This window comes from Periplaneta americana, chromosome 4 (assembly GCF_040183065.1).
Source record: "Periplaneta americana isolate PAMFEO1 chromosome 4, P.americana_PAMFEO1_priV1, whole genome shotgun sequence".
Classification (NCBI taxonomy): Eukaryota; Metazoa; Arthropoda; class Insecta; order Blattodea; family Blattidae; genus Periplaneta; species Periplaneta americana.
In genome coordinates this window covers 145,922,511-145,946,839 of record NC_091120.1, presented here as the reverse complement: position 1 = coordinate 145,946,839, position 24,329 = coordinate 145,922,511, and the positions used below count along the sequence as shown (strand labels likewise).

The 24,329-nt window shown below is 35.4% G+C and overlaps 1 protein-coding gene across 1 annotated transcript in view; it reads right to left on the bottom strand.

The window, feature by feature from the left end:
* Positions 1–24,329, bottom strand: part of LOC138698269 (E3 ubiquitin-protein ligase siah-1-like) — a 95,446-nt gene that overhangs the window by 29,246 nt on the left and 41,871 nt on the right. Inside the window, exons 4-11 of the mRNA XM_069824056.1 lie at positions 23,201–23,281; positions 18,481–18,573; positions 13,572–13,634; positions 13,260–13,349; positions 12,908–12,988; positions 9,838–9,918; positions 6,076–6,150; positions 2,117–2,197 (exon numbers count right to left, since the gene is read on the bottom strand). Of these exons, the coding sequence (XP_069680157.1) occupies positions 2,117–2,197; positions 6,076–6,150; positions 9,838–9,918; positions 12,908–12,988; positions 13,260–13,349; positions 13,572–13,634; positions 18,481–18,573; positions 23,201–23,281 (645 nt within the window). The remainder of the gene's footprint in view (positions 1–2,116; positions 2,198–6,075; positions 6,151–9,837; positions 9,919–12,907; positions 12,989–13,259; positions 13,350–13,571; positions 13,635–18,480; positions 18,574–23,200; positions 23,282–24,329) is intronic.

Below are 24,329 nucleotides of genomic sequence, written 5' to 3'. Positions count from 1 at the left end.
ATCCATACATAGTTGCTAACCACTAGGATCGCTAATATCGCCTCATTACAGACAATACGAAATAATACCCGCACAGTCCATTGTCCCTAGCACCCTCACAACTCAAGCTTCGTGACGGTGACACGCGATGATGCGCAACGTTGCAAAATGCATTTTAACGATTTTCAAAATCATTATTAAATTTAAATTCATGCAAGACATCAACTGTTAGCTATAGCTTATCCTTGTATAGCAATCAGCCATTTCTCTTGCAGCATTATCGCATTAGAGCGCTGCAAACTTTGGGTAAAGACCCCCCCCCCCGCTTAACGGTGCTAGATAAAAGGAAATGTGTAATAAAAGTTTTGTTACATCATCTTTCAGCATATCGATTCCACGCCTCTGGAATTCTCTCCCTGACCATGTCAGAGACTGTCGGACAATTTCAACATTCAAATTTAAATTAAAAAATCACATTCTAGTTCATGGAATTGCTTGTTGAACACTTGCCAGGTTGCGCAAATTCGGCTTAACCCATGACATATAGTAAATATTGTAACTATGCTGTTGTAAAATTGACAATTAATATGTAATGTATTTGTATTTATTATTATTATTATTATTATTATATTATTATTATCATTATCAGTTATCACTATCATCCTTGCTATCTCTGTTTTTCTTTTTCTTTTTTTCTTGTATTAGCTCGATGAGACCTCTACGGTATTCTTTTGACTCTGTTGACCCTCTATAGTGCTTTAATTTAATTTGTATTATTTTCATCAGTGTTTGTATTTCTTTTCTGTATTTATATGTGCTATCTGGTAGGATGGAAGAGAAGGCCTTATGTCCTTAATCCTGTCAGATTAAATAAATAAATAAATAAATAAATAAATAAATAAATAAATAATAGTACATTATGCAACGAGCCTATAATGATAGTAATTAAGAAGCGAGTAGGGATGTTTATGAAACTCGCTTGCGCTCGTTTCATAAACATCCCTACTCGCTTCTTAATTACCATTATAGGCGAGTTTCATACGACTTTTTATGCTCGACCATATTTCTAACTTGAAATTACAGTATTCAGATGTATACATTTTATTTGTATCTGATAAGATCGGAAGTGACCTTGTTCTAGGTAGTGAATTGTGAGATGTGCGCAGACGCGAAAGTATTGATTTTTCCGAGGAACAATAATGTCATTGACCTTGATGTAATCCCGTTAAACTTGGTATAACCTTGATTATTGAATTCAACATTGAAAAACGAGATGACAAATTGAATTTATTTGAATATCACTTACAATTAACGCTAATTATTACAGTAACAGAACATAACCTTCTGCGACAGTATTGGATTTCCAGCCTCCGTGACTTTTCGGTAATTCTCTTTCGATTGCATATCCGAGAATAATCGATACTTGCGGTTTTATAACGGTACAAAGCTGACATGTCATTGGCTTAACACCTGTAAGCTGAGTTGTCATTGGCTGAAAACACCTGTACTTTAATGAGTAGGTGTACTTTAATGACATGAATTAAAGGACTGCTACCAGATGTATAATTACTACATTTCGGCATGGTCGAGAATGAATGAATGAATGAATGAATGAATGAATGATTGAATGAATGAATGAATAAATGAATAAAACGTGTAGAAACACCATTTAAATTTTTGTGCATCTGTTCCCTTCCACCCTATATTATTTAAGACTCTAGGAACAAAACATTGCAAATAAAAAATTTGGTATTTTCCTGCAGGACGTTATGTCTGAACAAACCTTGCTTTGGGAAACAGGGAACAGAAAACAAAAATGAAGTTTCAGAATTTTCCATACAATTTTGAATGTTTCATGTTAAATTGCTGCTTACCTCCTCCTTCATCACTCGGTGAATGTGCGTTCCTGGAGCGTTTTACGCTCCATACGCTAGTAAGCGTGCGGCATCTTCGTTCCATAACCACGGATTCCACAACAGGAACTTGTGTGTGTTTAGAAGTGCAAAATTAGAAAAACTCTTGGTTCCGGCAACGTTTAAACAAACTTAAGTTTTTGGAAAACACGGAACATAGAAAAACAATGGTTTCAGAGATTTACAAATAAAATAAATATCTCAATCGTAAAATAAAGACCTACCTTCTTCAAGATATTGTGTCTGTATGCTAGCTGAAGGCCTGACATTCACTTCAGCAGCCATATTGCTTCCTACCTGACGTTCTGTAAAGAAGAATATAAGATTTATTTATTTGAAAATACTGTCCATAAAAGCACCTTCTTAACATTTTTATCTTACAATAAAATAGTTATTAATGTAAAACAAATTTTATATCTGCATCAGAGTATTATAACATATACAATGAGTAAACTGAATAATCTGAATGTACTGAAGAACATAATGAGCGAAAGAGAGAAACAGCTTCTTAATTAACCAAATTTGCATAAATGTGTTTTTTTAACCTTTAACCTCTTCTCTTACTATCCTATATTTTACCAGTTTTGTGAAAAAAACTGTCATATTTTTTATTTTCGTATAGAGGTCATTTAATATTGCAGAATCACTATACGTCACTAATTTTATTACATATCTAAAAATCACTATGAAATAGACATACATTCATACCTGAATTATTATCCCGAGTTATCTCGTGCACCTTGATTCCAGCTCTGGTAGTTGTCCCACTTTGATTTTCTCCTGAACTATTTACCAACTTATGTTTTTTTTTATGGATTAATTTATGAGGTACAATACCAGTGCTGTTATCAAGGAGTTAAATGTTGCTTGTCGTGTGATAGACTCGAAAGCAGGGTATTACGCACAGTGGCACATTGCATTCCAGACAGTAGTGTCTGCTCTCCTATATGAAAAAGTTTTGGGAAGAATGGTATAGCAGTCATTGAATATTTGTACCAGTACATCTGTTCTTCAGGTTTGTGAATAATGTTCTGCAGTAGCACTATGCCCAAAAGTACACGTATTTGAGTCTGTAGTAGGCCGCCACGAATTATTTTCAGCATTCTGTGAACACTTATTAGCATGCCGAATCGTCTCCTCGAATATAATGTTGATGAGGTCATTATTAAAGAATAATTTAAAAAACTGAGAATTATCGTTTTCAGAAACAATGTTAAAATTTCAGGGAATGGGGACCTCGGAGGTGCAGAAGAAATGGTGCCAGATGTCTTCTATTCAAACCACTGTCGAAAAGACGCGACATCAACTGATCTGAATTTGTTTGTTGGTCTATAACTTCGTCTTCTGATACCGATGTTTCATTTCCTAATCTTCTACAGGAATATATTCCTGATCAAAAGTTTCGGAATCACTAACTTGATCCATCTTTACACAAAACAGCACAAAAAACACTAAACACAAACAGAAACCACCAAAACTAACTAGCATCTACTCACTACTGTGTGTGAATGCTATATGAGCATAGAATTCCACTCGCAAGGAAGAAGTACAAAAAAACCACCAGATGTAGCAATATCACTAACTTCTGTAGCTAACTAGTAAGGAAAAGGTTAATTGAAGGATAGAAACGTATATATTCGGGATATAATCCTTAGCAGCGAAAATGGGACTCAAACGAGTTAACTCGGGTTAATAAATTTTGACACAAGTTAGCAACCCGAGTTAACTCGGGTTAATCAGGGAAGTGGTTAAGAGCCGAGCTACCACTTTAGTGGTATTGCTAGTATTATGGTCATGATGCGATATAATGTTATAAATTGTATATTATACATAAAATACGTTGATATTCTTTAATTTTATATAACGTTTAGGTCCCTATCACCACGGCATGGCGCGTCCTCAGGTTGCGGATAGAGGAGACGGCCTCCAGATATGGAGGGTAGCTGCGAATATATTGAATAAGCAGTCGTGGACAGCCTATAAGGGGTGGTCCTCCAGCTTGGGGGTTGGGCGAAGGGCTAACAACCCATCACCGTAAAAAACAGTTTGTTACGTATCCCTATAATAAGCCTCGGAATAGGACTGATTCTCTGGCACGACCACAGCACATAATTAGGAACATTAAATCCAGACGTTTGAGATGGGCAGGGCATGTAGCACGTATGGGCGAATCCAGAAATGCATATAGAGTGTTAGTTGGGAGACCGGAGGGAAAAAGACCTTTAGGGAGGCCGAGACGTAGATGGGAGGATAATATTAAAATGGATTTGAGGGAGGTGGGGTATGATGATAGAGACTGGATTAATCTTGCACAGGATAGGGACCGCTGGCGGGCTTATGTGAGGGCGGCAATGAACCTTCGGGTTCCTTAAAAGCCATTTGTAAGTAAGTATAACGTTTAGGAATTGCACTTGATTACAATAATTAAAAAAATTTTTGCGATTTTATTTTTTAAAGGAGCAAAATCATTTCAACTGCAGTCAATTGAAACACCGTCAGCTTCCATGCCTACCATTACACCGACTGTTTTACATGGACCCTCCCCATCCTTAACCACAGATTCAATTGACTGCCAGGATGCGAACCTGCGATCTTAGGCACGATATGCTGGCCGGACATGTACAATGTCCTTAATGTTATATGAAATTAAAGAATATTAACGTATTTAATGTATAATATACAATTTATAACATATTATATCACGTCATGACAATAATTCTAGCAATACCACTATAGTGATAGCTCGGTTTTTAAAGGTTAAATATATCATCTGTTCCCGAAAATAAATCATTGGAATTATGTAACTTATAAAGGGACAACATTCTGATTAGGGGTGAATTTTATGATTGACTGTCCTTGACTAGGAATACGGTAAAGTACTTTTTACGTGACTTAACGAATGGAGCATAAAAAGGAATTAATTTCAATATATCTGAAGAATCAATTTTGTTAGTAAGTATTCTCCTGAAAAATAAAATTGTGCATAATGATCTCTCATATTGGAAGGATTTCATATTAAACATTGATCTTAGCCGCAATGCTGGTGTCTAAATAGATAAGAGTTTTTAAACCATTTAAAATACATAAATCTTAAAATTTTTTTCTGGATAATTAAACTACATGTTGTTGATCTTTATGCATTGGATCTCATACGATTGAGGCATATTCTAATTTACTTCAAACTAAAATGTATATACAGAGTCAGGACTGCAGGATTATTAAACTGTTTTCAATTCCTTATAACAAATCCAAGTGCTTTATAAGCAGAATTGAAGGGTTCAAGTGGGCCAAGTGCCATTTATTAAAAACGGAGAAACCATGGTTTAAAGTTAGGTGAATACCATAGGCCTATCATTTAGTTCTAATATGCATACTTTATATTACTTGCTATATGTTTCATTGAATTATGGTAATCACTAAATTTTAGCCCTTGTTTTCTTCGTTTTTAATATATGACGCTTCGCCCACTATGGCTCTGAACCCTTCAATTAACATTTGATGTAACATGTGACTTAAAAGTTACAGTTTTTTCAAGTATTACGCCTAAACTCTTAATTGTTGATACTGATTCTAAACGTACGCTATTTATGAAATAATCAATAGTTTCTTCACTTCTTTTCTGTGAAAATCTCATGTATTTACATTCATTTGGGTTAAGCAACAGATACAACATTATTACACCAAGATACAACATTATTAATATGTCTGCAAATTCGCTTCATCTATAGAATCGGATATAGTTTTGAACAGTTTTAAATAGTCAGCAAATAAAAGCAGTTTGATTGAGTTATTACTTCAGATGTCATTAATTATAAGCAAAAACAAAAGGGGTCCTAAATCAGAGCCTTGTGGTACGCCGGAGTAACTAATAAAATACTGAGAGTGCTCATTGCGGAATGTTACATACTGTTTCCTAGTATTGAGATATGATGGATATTTATCGCAACAGTCTATGTGAATTGACGTCACATATCCGTAGCTTCTATGAGAACAGTCTTGTCCAAAGTGAGAACAGAATATAATATTTAAGACTCCAGGAGCAAAACATTGTGTATTTTCAAATTCTTGCAGAAACTGTGTCTGAACACACCTTGCATCGAAAAACAGGCAACAGAAAAGAAGAACGGAGTTTCAGAATTATCCGAACAATTTTAATAGGGTTTTATATTAAATTTCTGCTCACCTCCTTCACCACTCTGTGACTGTGTTTTTCTAGAGCATTTTGCGCGAGCGCGCTTGCGGCTCCTTCCCTCAGTTTCTGTAAACACGAATATACATTGTCAGAAAATTGATCAGAATCCTCTATGTGAATGACGTTAAGGGTTGTTTCAAGAATATTGTCCGCAATAAAGCTTATACCTATATATTTAAGGCTCTATGAACAAGACATTTTTAATGAAGTTCTCATTATACTGTACATCTTCATTAACAACTTTTAATACTATATCACTTTGGAAAACGTATTATATGTCTTTCACGTGTTAAATTTTATGTCACCTTGTTAACATATTTCGGCCTGCTATGGGCCTTCATCAGAACTGGTTGTTGCTGGTCTTGGCGCCTTTTGTTTTGTTTCCTGTGGGGGTGTGTTTGTGTAGTGTAATGTGGAAACAAAACAAAAAAACACGCAAGATTGCAACCTCATTCAAGAAATTAAATTACAACATCGCATACAGAACAAATAATACTCTACAAAAGCATCTCAACGCACAAACAACACAAAGAAACATATACAACCACACAGGCGTATACAAACTCAAATGTAACACCTGCAACAACTTATACATACGACAGGCAGGCAGATTATTTCAAACACGTTACAAAGAACACATCACAGCCATAACAAAATTACAAAACACTTCCACATATGCAGAAACATCATAAATGCTAACCACACATACAGAGACATCTACACACACATGGAAATTCTACACATCCAACCAAAAATCCAGAAACTGAACACACTAGAACAATACGAAATATACTATCAATCAATCTTCTTAATGTATCCAGCTGTTTGCTGACAACATAAAGTCCACTATAGTCCACTGTAGTCTATTCAGTTGTTATTTACGAGAAATGAGGGGTATTTTGATCAGTGTTCATTATAGATGCCTGTTGATAGTGGCCAAAGGTGGGGTGTAGTCAATATATACTGCAGGACTGTGTCTTCTGCAACTAGTACTGATGATTTTAATTTACTTCTTTTGTGGTTTATGGATGGACAGTATAGAAGAATGTGTTCCAGATCTTCATCATGATTATTACATCACAGAAAAGTAGGATTATCAGAAATGTGAAATCGGTGTAGGTACAATTGAGTGACAATGTGACCTGTTCTGGCTCTTGTTAAAAAATACGAAATATACAAACACACAAAAACACATCCAAATGAAATTCTCAACACACAACTCAATTTCAGAATACACACTCACTCTTTGACTCCACATTACACTACACAAACACATTCCCAGAGGAAACAAAACAAAAGGCGCCAAGACCATCAACAACCAGTTCTGATGATGGCCAATAGTAGGCCGAAACATGTTAACAAGGTAACATAAAATTTAACGCGTGAAAGACATATAATACGTTTTTCGAAGAAGTTCTGTGTATTTACTTACTTACTGGCTTTTAAGGAACCCGGGGGTTCATTGCCGCCCTCACATAAGCCCGCCATTGGTCCCTATCCTGAGCAAGATTAATCCATTCTCTATCATCATATCCTACCACCCTCAATTCCATTTTAATAATATCTTCCCATCTACGTCTCGGCCTCCCTAAAGGTCTTTTTCCCTCCGGCCTCCCAACTAACACTCTATATGCATTTCTGGCCCATACGTGCTACATGCCGAGCCCATCTCAAATGTCTGGATTTAATGTTCCTAATTATGTCAGGTGAAGAATACAATGCGTGCAGTTCTGTGTTGTGTAACTTTCTCCATTATCCTGTAACTTCATCCCTCTTAGCCCCAAATATTTTCCTGAGAACCTTATTCTCAAACACCCTTAACCTATGTTCCTCTCTCAACGTGAGAGTCCAAGTTTTACAACCATAAAGAACAACCGGTAATAGAACTGTTTTATAAATTCTAACTTTCAGATTTTTTGACAGCAGACTGGATGATAAAAGCTTCTCAACCGAATAATAACAGGCATTTCCCATATTTATTCTGTGTTTAATTTCCTCCCGAGTATCATTTATATTTGTTACTGTTGCTTCAAGATATTTGAACTTCTCCACCTCTTCGAAAGATAATTTCCAATTTTTATATTGCCATTTCGCACAATATTCCCGTCACGAGACATAATCATGTACTTTGTCTTTTCAGGATTTACTTCCAAACCTATTTCTTTACTTGCTTCCAGTAAAATCCTCGTGTTTTCCCTAATCATGTGTGGATTTTCTCCTAACATATTCACGTCATCCGCATAGTCAAGCAGCTGATGTAACCAGTTCAATTCCAAACCCTCTCTGTTATCCTAGACAGTTCAATTCCAAACCCTCTCTGTTATCCTAGACTTTCCTAATGGCATACTCTAGAGCAAAGTTAAAAAGTAAAGGTGATAGTGCATCTCCTTGCTTTAGCCCACAGTGAATTGGAAATGCATCTGACAGAAATTGACCTATACGAACTCTGCTGTACGTTTCACTGAGACACATTTTAATTAATCGAACTAGTTTCTTGGGAATACCAAATTCAATAAGAATATTATATAAAATTTCTCTCTTAACCGAGTCATATGCCTTTTTTAAATCTACGAATAACTGATGCACTGTACCCTTATACTCCCATTTTTTATCAATTATCTGTCGAATACAAAATATCTGGTCAATAGATGATCTATTACGCCTAAAACCACACTGATGATCCCCAATAATTTCATCTACATATGGGGTTAATCTTTTCAAAAGAATATTGGACAAAATTTTGTACGCCGTCAACAAAAGTGATATTCCTCGAAAGTTACTACAGTTAGTCTTGTCCCCCTTCTTAAAGATAGATACGATTATGGACTCCTTCCATTGTTCTGGTACAATTTCCTTTCTCAGATAGCAAGTACAAGCTTATAAATTTCATTAAACAATGCGCTTCCACCCTCTCGTATTAATTCTGCTGGAATTTGATCGATACCTGGAGACTTATAATTTTTCAGATTTTCTATCGCAATTTCGACTTCAGAATGTGTGGGTTCAGGTATAAATGGCTCAGCAGTTTGTATTTCAATTTCATCCCGATCATTTCTATTTGGCCTATGTATATTTAGGAGTTGCCCAAAATAGTTTTTCCATCTGTTCAGGATTGAATGAGCGTCTGCAAGCAAGTCACCATTCTCATCCTTGATCACATTTACCCTTGCCTGATATCCATTCTTGAATTCCTTTATGCCGTTATATAAATCTCTAATGTTTTTATTTTTACTATTTGTTTCCACCTCATTCAGTTTTTCCTTCAAGTAATCTCTCTTTTTATTCCTAAGTGTACGATTTGCTTACCGTCTTTTATTGAAATAATTATCTCTATTCGCCTCAACTGGATCCTGTAAGAATTTCAATTTTGCCTGTTTTTTAGCAATATAAAGTCAAGTTCTTAGTTCAGGGAATGTCTAAACAAAATTCGTTTTTTGTAAAGCAAGGAATAGAGAAAAACAATTGAATCAGTCGGAGCTAAAAGGAACTAAGTCATTTTTCACAACTTTTCACGAAAGCAAAAAACATTCCACTACATTAATATTTGTTTTATGTTATAGAAGACCAAAGAACATTTAAAGTCTTACTTAGTTCCTTCTTCCACCGTTCGATGCGCATGACATCCGTTGTTCAAATTGTTGCATAACCCAAAAACTGCATATTTTGACTTAGTTCCTTTTAGCTCCGACCGATTCAATTGTTTCAGAGATTTTCAAATAAAATAAATGTCTCTATCATACAAAAGGGACATACCTTCTTCAAGAGATTCTGTGTGTGTGCTTGTTGAAGGCCTTATATTCGCTTCAGCTGCCATATTGCTTCTTTGCTGACTTTCTGTAAATGAATATGTAATTATATATAACAGATATCAATTGCAATCATCTATGTTAATTGACTCACATATACATAGCCTCAATAAGAACAGTTTTGTCCACAGTGAGACGAATAGGCCTATATTATTTAAGACTACAGTAGCAAAATATTGTGTATTTTCAAATTCTTGCAGAAGCTGATTTTGAACAAACATTGCCTCGAAAAACAGAGAAAAGAAAAGAATGAAGTTTCACAATTTTTCAACAAATTTTAATTATGTTTTCTCAACTTGTTCTTTGTCCCCTTGTTCACTACTCTGTGAATGTGCGTTTCTACAGGGTGATTCAAAACTTATGTTACATAAGAATACAATAGATAGAGGGTACTAAAACAAACATTTTTCATTCAGCAATGAGTGTCCTATTTCGCACCAGTATGGCGCTACACTTGTTTCATTGTTGTGGCTGGCAGGCGATCATTCAAGGGCCAGTGGCTTGACTCTTTGATGACTGAAGTTCAATAAATGTACCTAAAAAAACAGACAATGACGAATAAATTCGCATACCAACAACAAACAATCGCAATGTGGCAAAGTTACAACGCTGAAAGTGCAGCGGCATCCAGTGTGAGATAGGACACACATTGAGTAATGAAAAGTGTTTGTTTTAGTACTCTCCAGCTACCATATTCTTCTGTAACATAAGTTCTGAATCACTCTGTATAGAGCCTTTTCTCACATTCGTGAAACTCGTATTTTACTTCTTGTATTGTTGTTGTTGTTGTTTAGTCAACTGTCCGAAGACAGGTCTGAACCTCACAAGTGATACCAAGAAGGCACTACTTATGAGGCAACTAGGCCAGGAGATAATAGGGTAGGGTGGCCAGTTCATTTCCCCCTCCATTGCATATATATATATATAATATCAGTTGCTTGTCAGGAAGCCAAAAGGAGAATAGTAATGACAAAGGAAGCTTTTAACAGAAAAAGGAGCATCTTCTGCAGACCTCTGGAAAAATAAATAAGGAAGAGACTAGTGAAGTGCTTTGTGTGAAGTGTGCAGAGAAACATGAACATTACGACGAAGTGAAGAGATGCGACTAGTAGCATTTGAAATGTGGATATGGAGAAGAATGGAATGTGTGAATTGGACATACAGAATAAGAAACGAAGCTGTGTTGGGAAGAGTGGGTGAAGAAAGAATGATACTGAAATTGATCAGGAAGAGGAAAAGGAATTGATTGGGTCACTGACTGAGAAGAAACTACCTACTGAAGGATGCACTGGAAGGAATGGTGAAGGAGCAAGAATTCGGGACAGAAGGATATAGGCCTATCAGATGATAGACGACATTAAGATATAAGGATCATATGAGGAGACTAAAGAGGAAGGCAGAAAATAGGAAAGATTGAAGAATGCTGAGTTTGCAGTGACAGACCTGCCCTTGGGCAGAAAATTCTAAATGACAGACATACACAGGTAGATAGTGGGAAGGAACGACGGACAGACAGATATAGGACGACAGACAGTCAGGTAGGTAGACAGACAGACGGACAGATGGATAAATGAAGGAATGAGTGAGAGAGTGAGTGAGTGAATGAATGAATGAATGAATGAATGAATGAATAAATAAATAAATTAATAAATAATAATAATAATAATAATAATAATAATAATAATAATAATAATAATAATAATAATAATAATAATAAAAGTTCTCTCAAACAGAAGAATATTGTCCGGAGAAAATGTTTAACTTATACAGTTTATTTAAAATTCTATGAACAAGATATTGCAAATGAGAAAGTTCTGTGTATATAGAAGTGCAAAGTCAAATGCTTAGTTCAGGGAATGACTGAACAAACGTTTTTTTGGAAAGCACGAAACAGAGAAAAATAATACAGTGGACGCTCCTAAGTTCGACAAAACAGAATTGAAAGTTCAGTCCAATAAGGGTAGTGGGTGTGACAGGTGATATGAATACAAATTCTTATTGGTTATCCATCAACGAATACAGTACTGTACTTGCATTTCCTGCCCACCCCGAGACTTGTGTATGCGCTTCTAGTACCACAGTGGGTTTCGACAGTTCAGTCTCACAAACGGCACAATTCTCAAATAGAAAAAGAAGAGTTCATTAATTTAAAATCAGTGATCAATATGGATATCCTAATCAATAAAATATTCTGTTTTCCTTTAACAAAAGTATCACTACAAGACACAGAACCAATTCCCATTTCTTAGTGACCTTATAGGGGCGTGTCTAATTCTCCTACGTAAGCAGTCGAACTACAGAATTTCGAACTTGTTTTCTGTCGAACTTAAGAGCTTCCACTGCATTTACTTACTTATGGCTTTTAAGGAACCCGGAGGTTCATTGCTGCCCTCACATAAGCCCGCCATCGGTCCCTATCCTGGTTAAGATTAATCCAGTCCCTACCATCATATCCCACCACCCTCAAATCCATTTTAATATTATCCTCCCATCTACGTCTCGGCCTCCCCAAAGGTCTTATTCCCTCTCAACTAACACTCTTCATGAATTTCTGGATTCACCCATACGTGCTGCATGTCCTGCTCATCTCAAACGTCTGGATTTAATGTTCCTAATTATGTCAGGTGAAGAATACAATGCGTGCAGTTCTGCGTTGTGTAACTTTCTCCATTCTCCTGTGACTTCATCCATGTTAGAGCCCGGGTTCGATTCCCGGTCGGGGCAAGTTACCTGGTTGAGGTTTTTTCCGGGGTTTTCCCTCAACCCAATATGAGTAAATGCTGGGTAACTTTCGGTGTTGGACCCCGGACTCATTTCACCGGCATTATCACCTTCATCTCATTCAGACGCTAAATAACCTAAGCTGTTGATAAAGCGTCGTAAAATAACCTAACCCCCATGTTAGCCCCAAATATTTTCCTAAGAACCTTATTCTCAAACACCCTTAAACAGAGAAAAATAATGGTTTAAAAATTTCCAAACAAATTAAATGTCTCAATCGTCAAATAGGGACTTACTTTTCTCAAGAGGTTGAGTTTGTGTGCTAGTCGAAGGCCTTAGATTCAATTCAGCAAGCATGTTGCTTCTTTGCAGACTTCCTGTAAAGAAATATATATTTACGATGAATATCTACGTCAAACGCGCATGTCAATTGGTGTCACATAAAAGCCTCTATCAGAACAGTCTTGTCAACAGTGGGGCGAATTAAGACTCCAGGAACAAAGCCTTGCAAATAAGCAACGGTGTACTTTCAGACTCTTGCAGAAGCTATGCCTGAACACACATTGCCTTGGGAAACAGAAGAGAAGAACGAATTTTGAGAATTTTCCAAACAATTTGAATAGGGTTTTATGTCAAATTGCTGCTTACCTCCATCTTCACCACTCGGTGGTTGTTTGAATGTACAACGCTTTATCTTAATTTTCAAGCGAGCATGTTTACGGCGTCTTCCATCAATTTCTATAAACAAGAACGTATTTGTAAGGGAATTAATCAGTATACCCTTTAGGTGATACTTTAAAGTTGTTTCAAACAGAGCAAATACATATATTATGTTTAAGGCCTCATAAACGAGATATTCAAAATTTCTGTGTATTTGAAAGAGCAAAGCCAAATCCATAGTTTAAAAACATGCCTAAACAAACTTTGTTTTTGGAAAGCAATGGTCAAATAGAGACTTACCTCCTTCAAATGACTGTGTCTGTGTGCTTGCTGAAGGTTTTACATTGCTTCCTTCCCGACTTTCTGCAAAGAAAGATTTATTTATGACCAGGGTGCGAATTAAGATTTCTGATGAGCGGGGGGAATAGAATCCTAGATAGAGAATACCACACACAAAATTATTATTATCCTCATTCGATACGGCTTGACGCTTGGTCGCACTGAATTGCTTGTCTTGCATCTTGATTATAAAAATAATATTCATGAGCAGGCTTAAGATAAGATGTGTAATTCTAAGTTATTGACTGTTGTCAGCTTTCCGGTGATGATAATACAGAAATATTATTTTATTGGCTTACTTTGTACTGTACTTATGAAGTATATTCGTATTAAAACAATTATATTTTGTGAGGGGGATAGAAGTTATTCCTGGCAGGGATGTTAATATGAATTTATGAGAGGGGTGATAACTTACCAACGGGGGGGGGGGATCCCCCCGTTAATTCGCATCCTGTTTATGACGGATATTAATCGCAATCACCTACGAGAATTGACGTCACATATTTGTAGCCTATAGGCCTATGATAAGTGTCATGTCCACAGTAAGACGAATATTTAAGACTTCAGAAACAAAGAATTGAAGTAACGAATTGGTTATTTTCAAACTGTTGCAGAATCTGATATCTGAACAAACACTGCCTCGGAAAACAAGAAACAGAAAAGAGGAATGAAGTTCCAGAATTTTCCAAACAATTTTAATAGTGTTTTATGTCAAATTGCTGCTTAACTCCTTCCTCACACTAGATAAGTGTATAAGCATTGCAAATAACGGACTGTGTATTTTCAAACTGTTGCAGAATCTGATATCTGAACAAATGCTGCCTCGAAAAACAAGAAACAGAATTTTCCAAATAATTTTAATAGTGTTTTACGTCAAATTGCTGCTTACCTCCTTCCTCACCTCTACGTAAGTGTGCATGTGTGGAGAGCAGCTTTACCTTCCGTTTTACGAGACTATGCTTCTGGCTCCTTCTCTCAATTTTTGAAAGGAAGAAAGTACAGTCACTTGGGGTAATTCTGTACCACTTCTAATCATATTTTTATACGTATCTAAAGTAGTGTTTATTGAAATTGATGTTTAAAAGTAATTTTTTCTTCGACTTATTTTATGGGTTGAGGCACAATGAACATACAAAATTACCTATATTTGCAATAGGTGAAATTTGACAGTGGCACAAAGTTACATGGCTAATTGGGGAAATTTTGTACCACGTATGTATTGTCCTGTTAAATTCAAATTTCTATATTTCCCTTCAAATTTAAGGTAACTTTTGACTATAACAATAAGAAAATACATTAAATTTTATTCCATATGAAGTCGCAAAAAAAAGTTTATTGAGAACGTAGAAAATGTATTAACACTATAAAAGAAAATATAAACACAATTTTTACGTGTTTATTGCGCACGCACGCACACACACAGATATATATATTAGATATAAGCAGTGTTTTTTTTTCTGGCGGAATGCGCTGGAACGGCGTTTCAGCATCTTTTTGTTGGATTTTTCATCATGGAACCGAAATAACGTGTGAACAACTATGTTTTTAGTATAATTTTTCTTTGAATTCCGCTTAGACCTTGAAAGTCTTAGTTGGACGAAAAGGAGATTAAAAACGACAAAATGCCCGTGCAGTGAACAGTAATCATCTCCCTGTCCGCTATAAAATATTCTACACAGAGTTCCACCACCTTCTTCTCCAGAAGAAAAGCACTGGATAAAAGTTATTTTTAATACGCTAATACAATTCTTCATAGTCTTAACATAATCAGTTCATATGTGCTCATTTTATTTACAAACTTATTAATTTTCTTTATTACTTGAAACTGGTCAGGCCACATCCAATACATTCCTTTATTCACCTTACAACTGACTTTGTATCTGGAGATGGGACCTTGTAAAGAAACCAATCACAATCGTCTACTCTATGCCAATAACGTTAAAGTTGTTGCTTGATTTTAGTATTCAACAGAACGACGAGCATATATTTAAGAATTCAAGATGAACTTTATGCTTAGAAGTGCATATTAGTTAGATAAAACTTTAGTTCAGAAAATACCTAAACAATAACAAATGTGCACAACTCTCAGTCACTTTTTATTTGCCCTGGAGGCCTGGCTCGAGACCTAGCAGAGTGAGGATGATTATAGAGTATGATGGAATGATGATGATAATGATGTGGGAAACAGGAGAATCCCACGATAAACTCCTTGCGCCCGCTTTGTCCACCACAAATTTCTTCGTGACCTACATGGCGATCAAACCGGATCACCACGGTGAAAGGTACAAAGGCTAACCTCTACGCCACAGAGAGAATGCCTAAATAAACTTTGATTTGGAAAGGACTCAACAACATTACCACTAACAGCAGCAGCAATAAAATGATCTGGGTATTGATCTTCTATCATTTTCTATTTTGCTTCCCAATATTATTTTGCAAGTTGTGATAATTCATTTCCTTCGCCTATGGTACTTGTTGGGCATTTCGAAAAGTATAGTTTGTCTAAAGTAGTTATTGGATCATTGTAGAACACACACTGTGGAGATAAGTAAATGTATATTATAATCATGGGAGCAGCCATATAATTCCTTCCTTTTCCCAGTATATATGCTGCCGTTGCTTCCTTTCGCAGGCAATCCATATTAGGTTCTTATGAGCAGTTAGTTTCCCAAACTTTGTCCTTGCTGTTTGCCGTAAATTCCGATTTCAAAATGTTATTGATTTGTAGTTTAATAATTGATTTGGCTGAGCTGATGTAGAATCACTTAAAACAACAACATTTTGAAACTTTCTTATGTGCAATTTTAGTTGTTGTGCACAGGGCCGGATTTAAGTATAGTGCCGCCCCTAGGCAGTGCTAAAATTTCCCGCCCTCCAACTCCCACAAACAGTTTATGAGCAGCTATTATATAGGTCAAGTTTAGTTTAAATTAGTTTTAAATGAAATGTTACAATCAGAAAACAATAAATTACTGGAATTGAAATATTGTACATGCATCTCATTTGTGAATTATGTTGTTGTTTGTTGTTGTTGTTTTGTAATGCCAGGCGTTTGACAACAAAGTCATTTGACCTCTTGCACTCCAATATTTTTCAAAGATATTATCATGACCAGCCAATGAAGCACAGATTTTGAGGTGTGAATTATAAAGATTTCCTTCGCAATTTCTTCAAAAGAGAAAGCATTCATGATGTCATCAAAGTCGATCTGACGAAGCACATCAGACTCGATGCAAAGAAGTAGGCCTACATTCAAACCTATTCATTGTTGAAACAAAATTTTTTGTGAAAGGCAAGCTTTGGTTTAATTTTAAGCATTGATTTTGTTGGTGGTATAATTATTACGAGTATTTCTTACTTCGACAGGAAGTATACATTAAATTTAAAAATAAACTCCAACTCTTTGCGGAATAAACCTTTCATATCGAATTATATAGTGCACATGCTGGGAAGTGATTAAACAGCATTGTTGACGATATATTATATTGGAAATGTAACAGAGTTCTGGCTACTATTCACAGCGATAATAAAATAAACACACATCCAATTTGATTTTCAACAATGCATTCTTGTTTATATAAGCAGTTAACCCCTTTCAGCATACTGGAACAGATATGGCACATTCCGGTTTTATATTCATATAGCTTATAATATAGCCTAAGCGTAAAATATTTCAAACTGCATACTGGAACAGTTTTGGCACACTATCAGTAACTGGATTTGACTATAGAACTACTTAAGTTATTTGAATATAAAACCGGTGTGTGCAAAACTATTCTATACAGTAAGCGGTTAAATTTAAGTAGTTTCATAGTATAGTAACATGATACCGGCATTACAATATAACTATGCAGCTGCACACTTTCCTTTTACTCTCGCCACGATCACGACAATGCGATAACAAGACAATATCCCAATTCTACAAGGTGTTCAAGAACGAACTTCAGAAAATATTTGCCAATAAGTGTTTTAAAAACAAATTTCACTGTAAAATGATAATGAAAATGCCCCCCTGAAAATTGCCGCCCTAGGCCACTGCCTAGGTTGCCTAGGTCTAAATCCGGCACTGGTTGTACAACTATAGATACTAATTACTTGCACATGGTACAGTAGTTAGTTCTTATGAATTTCTATAGAGGTTAATAATCTACCAAAGACACTCTACATTTGAGGTATAACAAATTCTAGTTAGCATAATTTTTGTTTAAATAAATAAAGAAAGAAATTTGCATGAATCAATCTGTAGGAACATAGGTTCTACATATATTTTGTAAGTATAGCTCGCGCAAGAAACGATTACCGAAAACCAATGGTGGCGTTGCTATCTGTTTTGACGTGTGAGGGGGGAGAGGTGCGAGCCGATGGAAGTACTGTCTCTTCCAAGAAGATGAACAAATGAGGACATCGCTGTGGAAATAAAGAACGTAGCAAGAAAAAAATTCGAAGCTAATTAAACGCGCAACATATATTTACGAATGAAATAATAATACCGTGCGATACAAGACACCTATTCACATGCAATGGAACAAACTAAGGTCATAGGTAATGTAACTATCACAACGCAAGACTGATTCTATCGATGTCATTTCTCTTCCGACTGTACTCTTGAATATCATTCAAGCTATCTCGTGACCTTTCCTATCGCCCGCTCTTCCTTATCGCAGTGTTTGATTCGCATTCCTTCCGTCGGTAATCCGTACTTGCGAGACCTATAATATGAAGTAGCAGCATTGCAAATAAGGAACTGTGAATTTTCAAACTCTTACAAAAAGTGATGTCTGAAGATACCTTCCTTCTGGAAAACAGGTAACAGAAAAGAAGACTGAAGCTTCAGAATTTTCCAAGTGCTTCATGTACAATTGCTGCTTACCTCCGTCTTCACGACTCTGTGATTGAGTCCTGTTTCCAGAGCGCTTTGCTCTCGCCCTCACGCCAGCATGTGTGCAGCTGCTCTGTTGAACTTCTGTAAAGAAGGATGGATTTATAAGGAAATCAATCACAATCATCTATGTGAATTACTTTAAAAGTTGTTGCTTGAATGTAATAATAATAATAATAATAATAATAATAATAATAATAATAATAATAATAATGTTTTATTTTCGCTGGCAGAGTTAAGGCCATAAGGCCTTCTCTTCCACTCAACCAGCCTTAATCAATACAATACATAAATTTAAATTACAAATATTTTCACTACACTTAAAAGGTTCTCCAGCAATAATCTTCACTACACAAGCAATAATCTTCACTACACATGTAGTCTCAAACAGAACAATAAAAGTTTGGTGTGATGCCATTGACCTCTGCATTAATGTTATTAAGTCTGTATACAGTGTGGTGACTTGGAACACGAACCATAGGGATTTCAATGCTAAAATTTATATTTCGTTATATTAGCTCCCCTAATTATTATAGAAGAAAATGTCATTAACGTTTTTTGTAGACAAAAGAATTCAGCATCCAACCATACCATTAAAACCAATTTTTGGCTGAGGATAAAGAACCTAAAAATAATACAAAATACTCCCGCCACAGAAACCGCATTAATTTTTAATGCATGCTAATCATAGTTGGTCATGGATTAGTAAAACAATTGATTGCAAAGATATTTTTGTTTATGGTTCATTTGTTAACCTGAAAAAATGTATTCCATGAGAGAAAAAGTTTAAATTATTATAAATGGTATTATCACAGTCTAATAAAAAAAAGTAAATCCCGAAAAGACAAAGTATGTGATTATGTCTCGTGACGAGAATATTGTACGAAATGTAAATATAAAAATTGGAAATTTATCCTTTCAAGAGATGAAAAAATTCAAATACCTGGGAGCAACAGTAACAAATATAAATGATACTCGGGAGGAAATTAAACACAGAATAAATATGGGAAATGCCTGTTATTATTCGGTTGAGAAGTTTTTATCATCCAGTCTGCTGTCAAAAAATCAGAAAGTTAGAATTTATAAAACAGTTATATTACCGGTTGTTCTTTATGGTTGTGAAACTTGGACTCTCACTTTGAGAGAGGAACATAGGTTAAGGGTGTTTGGGAATAAGGTGCTTAGGAAAATATTTGGGGCTAGGAGGGATGAAGTTACAGGAGAATGGAAAAAAGTTACACAACACAGAACTGCACCCGCTGTATTCTTCGCCTGAAATAATTAGGAACATTAAATCCAGACGTTTGAGATGGGCAGGGCATGTAGCAGGTATGGACGAATCCTGAAATGCATATAGTGTTAGTTGGGAGGCCGGAGGAAAAAAGACCTTTGGGGAGGCCGAGATGTAGATGGGAAGATAATATTAAAATGGATTTGAGAGAGGTGGGATATTATGGTAGAGACTGGATTAATCTTGTTCAGGATAGGGACCGATGGCGGGCTTATGTGAGAGCGGAAATGAACCTCCGGGTTCCTTAAAAGCCAGTAAGTAAGTAAGTAATATATAGTCACGAAACTTGAATTGTTGAGAATACTAGGAACAAATAGACTGTGCCGGTATTATTTCGCATTGTCTGTGATGAGGCGAAAGTAGCGATCCTAGTGGTTAGCAACTATCTATGGATGCATGTTCCCTACATATTGAGCTTCGTAACTGTATATACTAGACTATGGTATTATACTGGAAACGGTGCACGTTGAGTATGTGAGATGTTCAGGGAGGAATACCACGTCATACAACTGTTTCTGAAATTACCAGGAAATTCGAGAACACTGCATCTGTATTAGAAAATTTCGAAAGCAACACGCCTCCAAATGTTTACCCACAAGAAGAAAATGAGAATGTGTTCAATGTTTTGGCTTCAGTAGTTGAAAATCCATACCAAATTGGTACATTTAACAAAAATAACCCTCTCCAAAACATATAATAAGGTAAAGATACAAACAAAACTATCTGATAAATTCTTAACAGTAAATGGAGTGAGCCAAGGAGACTCCTTATCTACAATTCTGTTTAACATCGGCCTTGAAAAAGTTATTAGGAACATTGATATAAATTTTAATGGTACCATATTTAATAGGACCAGACAGTGCATGGCCTATGCGGATGATATTGTGGTCATGAGTAGATCTCTTGGAGTGCTAAATGAAATAGTAACCAAATTCAAATAGAAGCAGAGCACATGGGGTTAAAAATTAATAAAGAGAAAACTAAATATATGAGAAACATAAGACCAAGTGGCGTTTGTAATAAAGATATTATAATAAATGGACAGAAATATGAGGAAGTAGATTCTTTTAAATATTTAGGAGTTCTAATTACCCAAGAAAACACTGCATATGCGGATGAGGCAAAAAATTGCTGGGGGAAATAGATGCCTGAGAGCCCTTAACAAAACATTGAGAGCAAGATGCATAAGTAAAAAAGCAAAACTTACATTATATAAAACAGTCGTAAGACCAATTGTGCTTTATGGCATGAAACTTGGACTCTGTCGAAGAAAATGGAACAACAACTGATGACATGGGAAAGAAAAATTCTAAGGAAAATCTATGGTCCTAAATATGAGAATGGGCACTGGAGAATTAGATATAATACAGAACTGAAAACTCAATATAAATCTCCGGATATTGTTGCTGAAATCAAAGCCCGTAGGTTGGAATGGTTAGGACATGTAATCAGGATGAATGATCAGAGAATACCAAAAAAGATTCTAAATACAAAACCAGAAGGCAGGCGCAATATTGGCAGACAGAAACTAATATGGTTGGATGGAGTGGAGGACGATTTAAGGACTCAAGGCGTGAGAAGATGGAGGCAGAAGGCTCTGGTTGGACAGGAATGGACCAAGATCCTAAGGGAGACCAAGGCTAGACAACAAGGGCCGTAGTGCCAAAGAAGAAGAAGAAGAGAAGTTGAAAATTCAAATGTAAGTTTACGGACATTACCTGACAGACATGACTTATATCATACAACAGTACTGAACATTTTGAAAAAAGAACAAGTTCCACTCGTACTATAAATATCAGTGTCACCAAGAATTAATGGGAAGAGGTATGGAAAGGAGAAGTTAATTTTGCTTTCAAATGATGGAAAAAAACCAATAACGACATAAACTTTGCGAGAAACATTTAGCGATGATTGTACATTTACATTACATAATAAACCAAATGATTACAATTTCCGACTATGGACTACTGAAAACCCGCACAATATTCTTGAAACAAGAAGCAAAGATTAATGTTTGGGCAGAAATATTGGGTCACCACATCATCGGACCATTTTTTTCCTTCAAAAAAGCCTGATTTATGAAAGATTCTTGCAGTTAATACAAGGAGACATAGGGCTTGTAGTGATGAGGTTGTAGAAGAGAATAAAAAAAATCGTTTCAAATGGATGGGTGTCTTGCACACAAGATTAGCACTGGTAGAAATTGGTTTAGGTACTCATCAATCCTTAATTTTCAATTTTCCTAAAAAAAGTTTAATTTCTTTATTTTTACGTCGTCTGAAAAACTTTCTAGTTTTAAAAAATATATCAGTTTGGTTTTTATAATGTTTGGTTTATTAATTAGCCGAATTTATATTGACCGGAAGCACCCTTCTTCAAACTGGAAGTGCAGTTCTGCAAGTGTCAATCCGAAACATTCTGTCAATTTTATATATTTTTTGTGTGATAATTCGAATTTGGCGATAGAGTTTGACTATTATTTTTTATAGTCAGGCAGCTGTGTGTTTGGTTAAAACTTTTCATACCCTCAGAATGTAGATGATTTTTAACCATGTTCAGTTTTACACATTTTACAACACTAATGTTAACACAAAGTGCACTTAGAATTGAAATATTTTCATTATTCTTGCACCTAAATGAAGCTGATTATCGTAGCTAAGTGCCAAACTACAAACAATGTCCTACTGCTTAAAAAAGTTAATCTAAACCTCCAAGATCTTAAATTTGATTTTTAGTTTGAAATTTTCAAAAAATAAAATTACATTTTTCCTTAAATGGATTAGGGAAAAACTGTTTTCACAGTTTATTCTGTGTTCTTTTAGGAGTAAGACAGTGAAAGAAATTTTGTTCTGACATAAAAACTGTGGGCCAAGAACTAAAACAAATTTCAGTTTTCGCTTTAAAAAATTGCCCTCTCCCTCTGTTCTCCCAAAAGTATCTTAAGGGTTTATTTTGTGAGAGAATCCTTAAATATGTGTCAAGTATCAGGGGAAAAAAAAGTGTTTTTAAAATCTGGATAAAAACTGCAAATTTTTCTCTCAAGGGTAGATAAGTACCTTAACAGATTCTTTCAATGGCAAGATAATTGGTCCACCACAGTGCCAATGAGTTCAATAATATTAAATTTTAAATAATATTGTTTTACTTTATGTAAATCTGACTTCTCAATCTCTATTTTTGTATGGTTAATGAGGCAAATACATATCTAATATCTATCTTCCACAGTGAAACACATAATTTAGGACTCCAAGAACAAGATAGCCTATTACAAATGAGGAAGTTCTCTGTGCATAGTTAGATAATTATTTAGTTCAGAGAATGTGTAAACAAACCTTGTTTTTTTTAGCACGGAACAGGAAAATAATGGTTTCAAAGGTTTCCAAACAAATTAAATGTTTCAATCGACAAACAGAGACTTACCTTCTTCAAGAGGATGTCTCTGAGCACTTGATGAAGGCCTCGTCCTTCTTTTAGGAGGCTTGTTGCTTCTTTGCTGACTTTCTGCAAAGACATGTTTATGATGGATATTAATCGCAATGGCCCATGTGAATTAATTTTAATTGAAGTCACATTTCCATGACCTCTATGAGAACAGTCTTTCCCACAATGAAGCGAACATATATTATTATTTAAGACTCCAGGAACAGAGCCTTGCAAATAAGGAACTGTGTATTTTCAAACTCTTGCAGAAATCGATGTCCACAGATACCTTGCTTCAGAAACGGGGAACAGAAAAGTACAGTGACGTTTCATATTTTCGAAACAATTTTAATGGAAATTTTAGAGTCATGTTTTCTGGTAAGTTGTGTTTTAAGTACAAACAATTTAATATAGGCCCTAATGATTTTACCGTCACCAAACTTATCAAGTGTGATGATAAGTTAATATCCCATTACAATATTATTTGCAAATATGGACTAGTTTAATTAATGTTTTCGACCAGTTATTGATCATCTTCAGGTTAATTAGATATATAAGTAACTTTAAACATAGAATTCAATTGAATATGGCCAGGGGCAGGTATTTATAGAGATTAATTTTATCAGTTGTGTTTTTTAACATTGGTGTCGGCGGAGATTGTTGGAGATTGATTTCTACTCTTGGCGGAGATTAATGGAAATTTTGGAAAATACAATTATTTTGGAATTGGAGCATTAACTCCCTATGAATATTACTTTCCAAATAATTAACATTAACTGGCCACCCTACCCCATTATCTCCTGGCCTAGTTAACTCATAAGTGGCGCTTTCTTGGTATCACTTGTGAGGTTCAAACCTGTCTTCGGACAGTTGACTAAACAACAAAGGTTCGTTGGATTCTGGGGGTGTGGCCAATAGACAATATTTGTTGGATTTAGACTAGCCTATATTTAACACACATTCATAAAAAAAAGAAAAAAAAAACTTGCAGGTCTCAAATTAACACTTTCAAATTATAAGTGAAATGTTGAATTCTTTTGAGTTCACTAATGTAGTCAAAACACCTGGAATACCTATTTGGATATATAACAAATTCAAGTGAAAAAATTTGGAAGAAAAAAAAACTCAG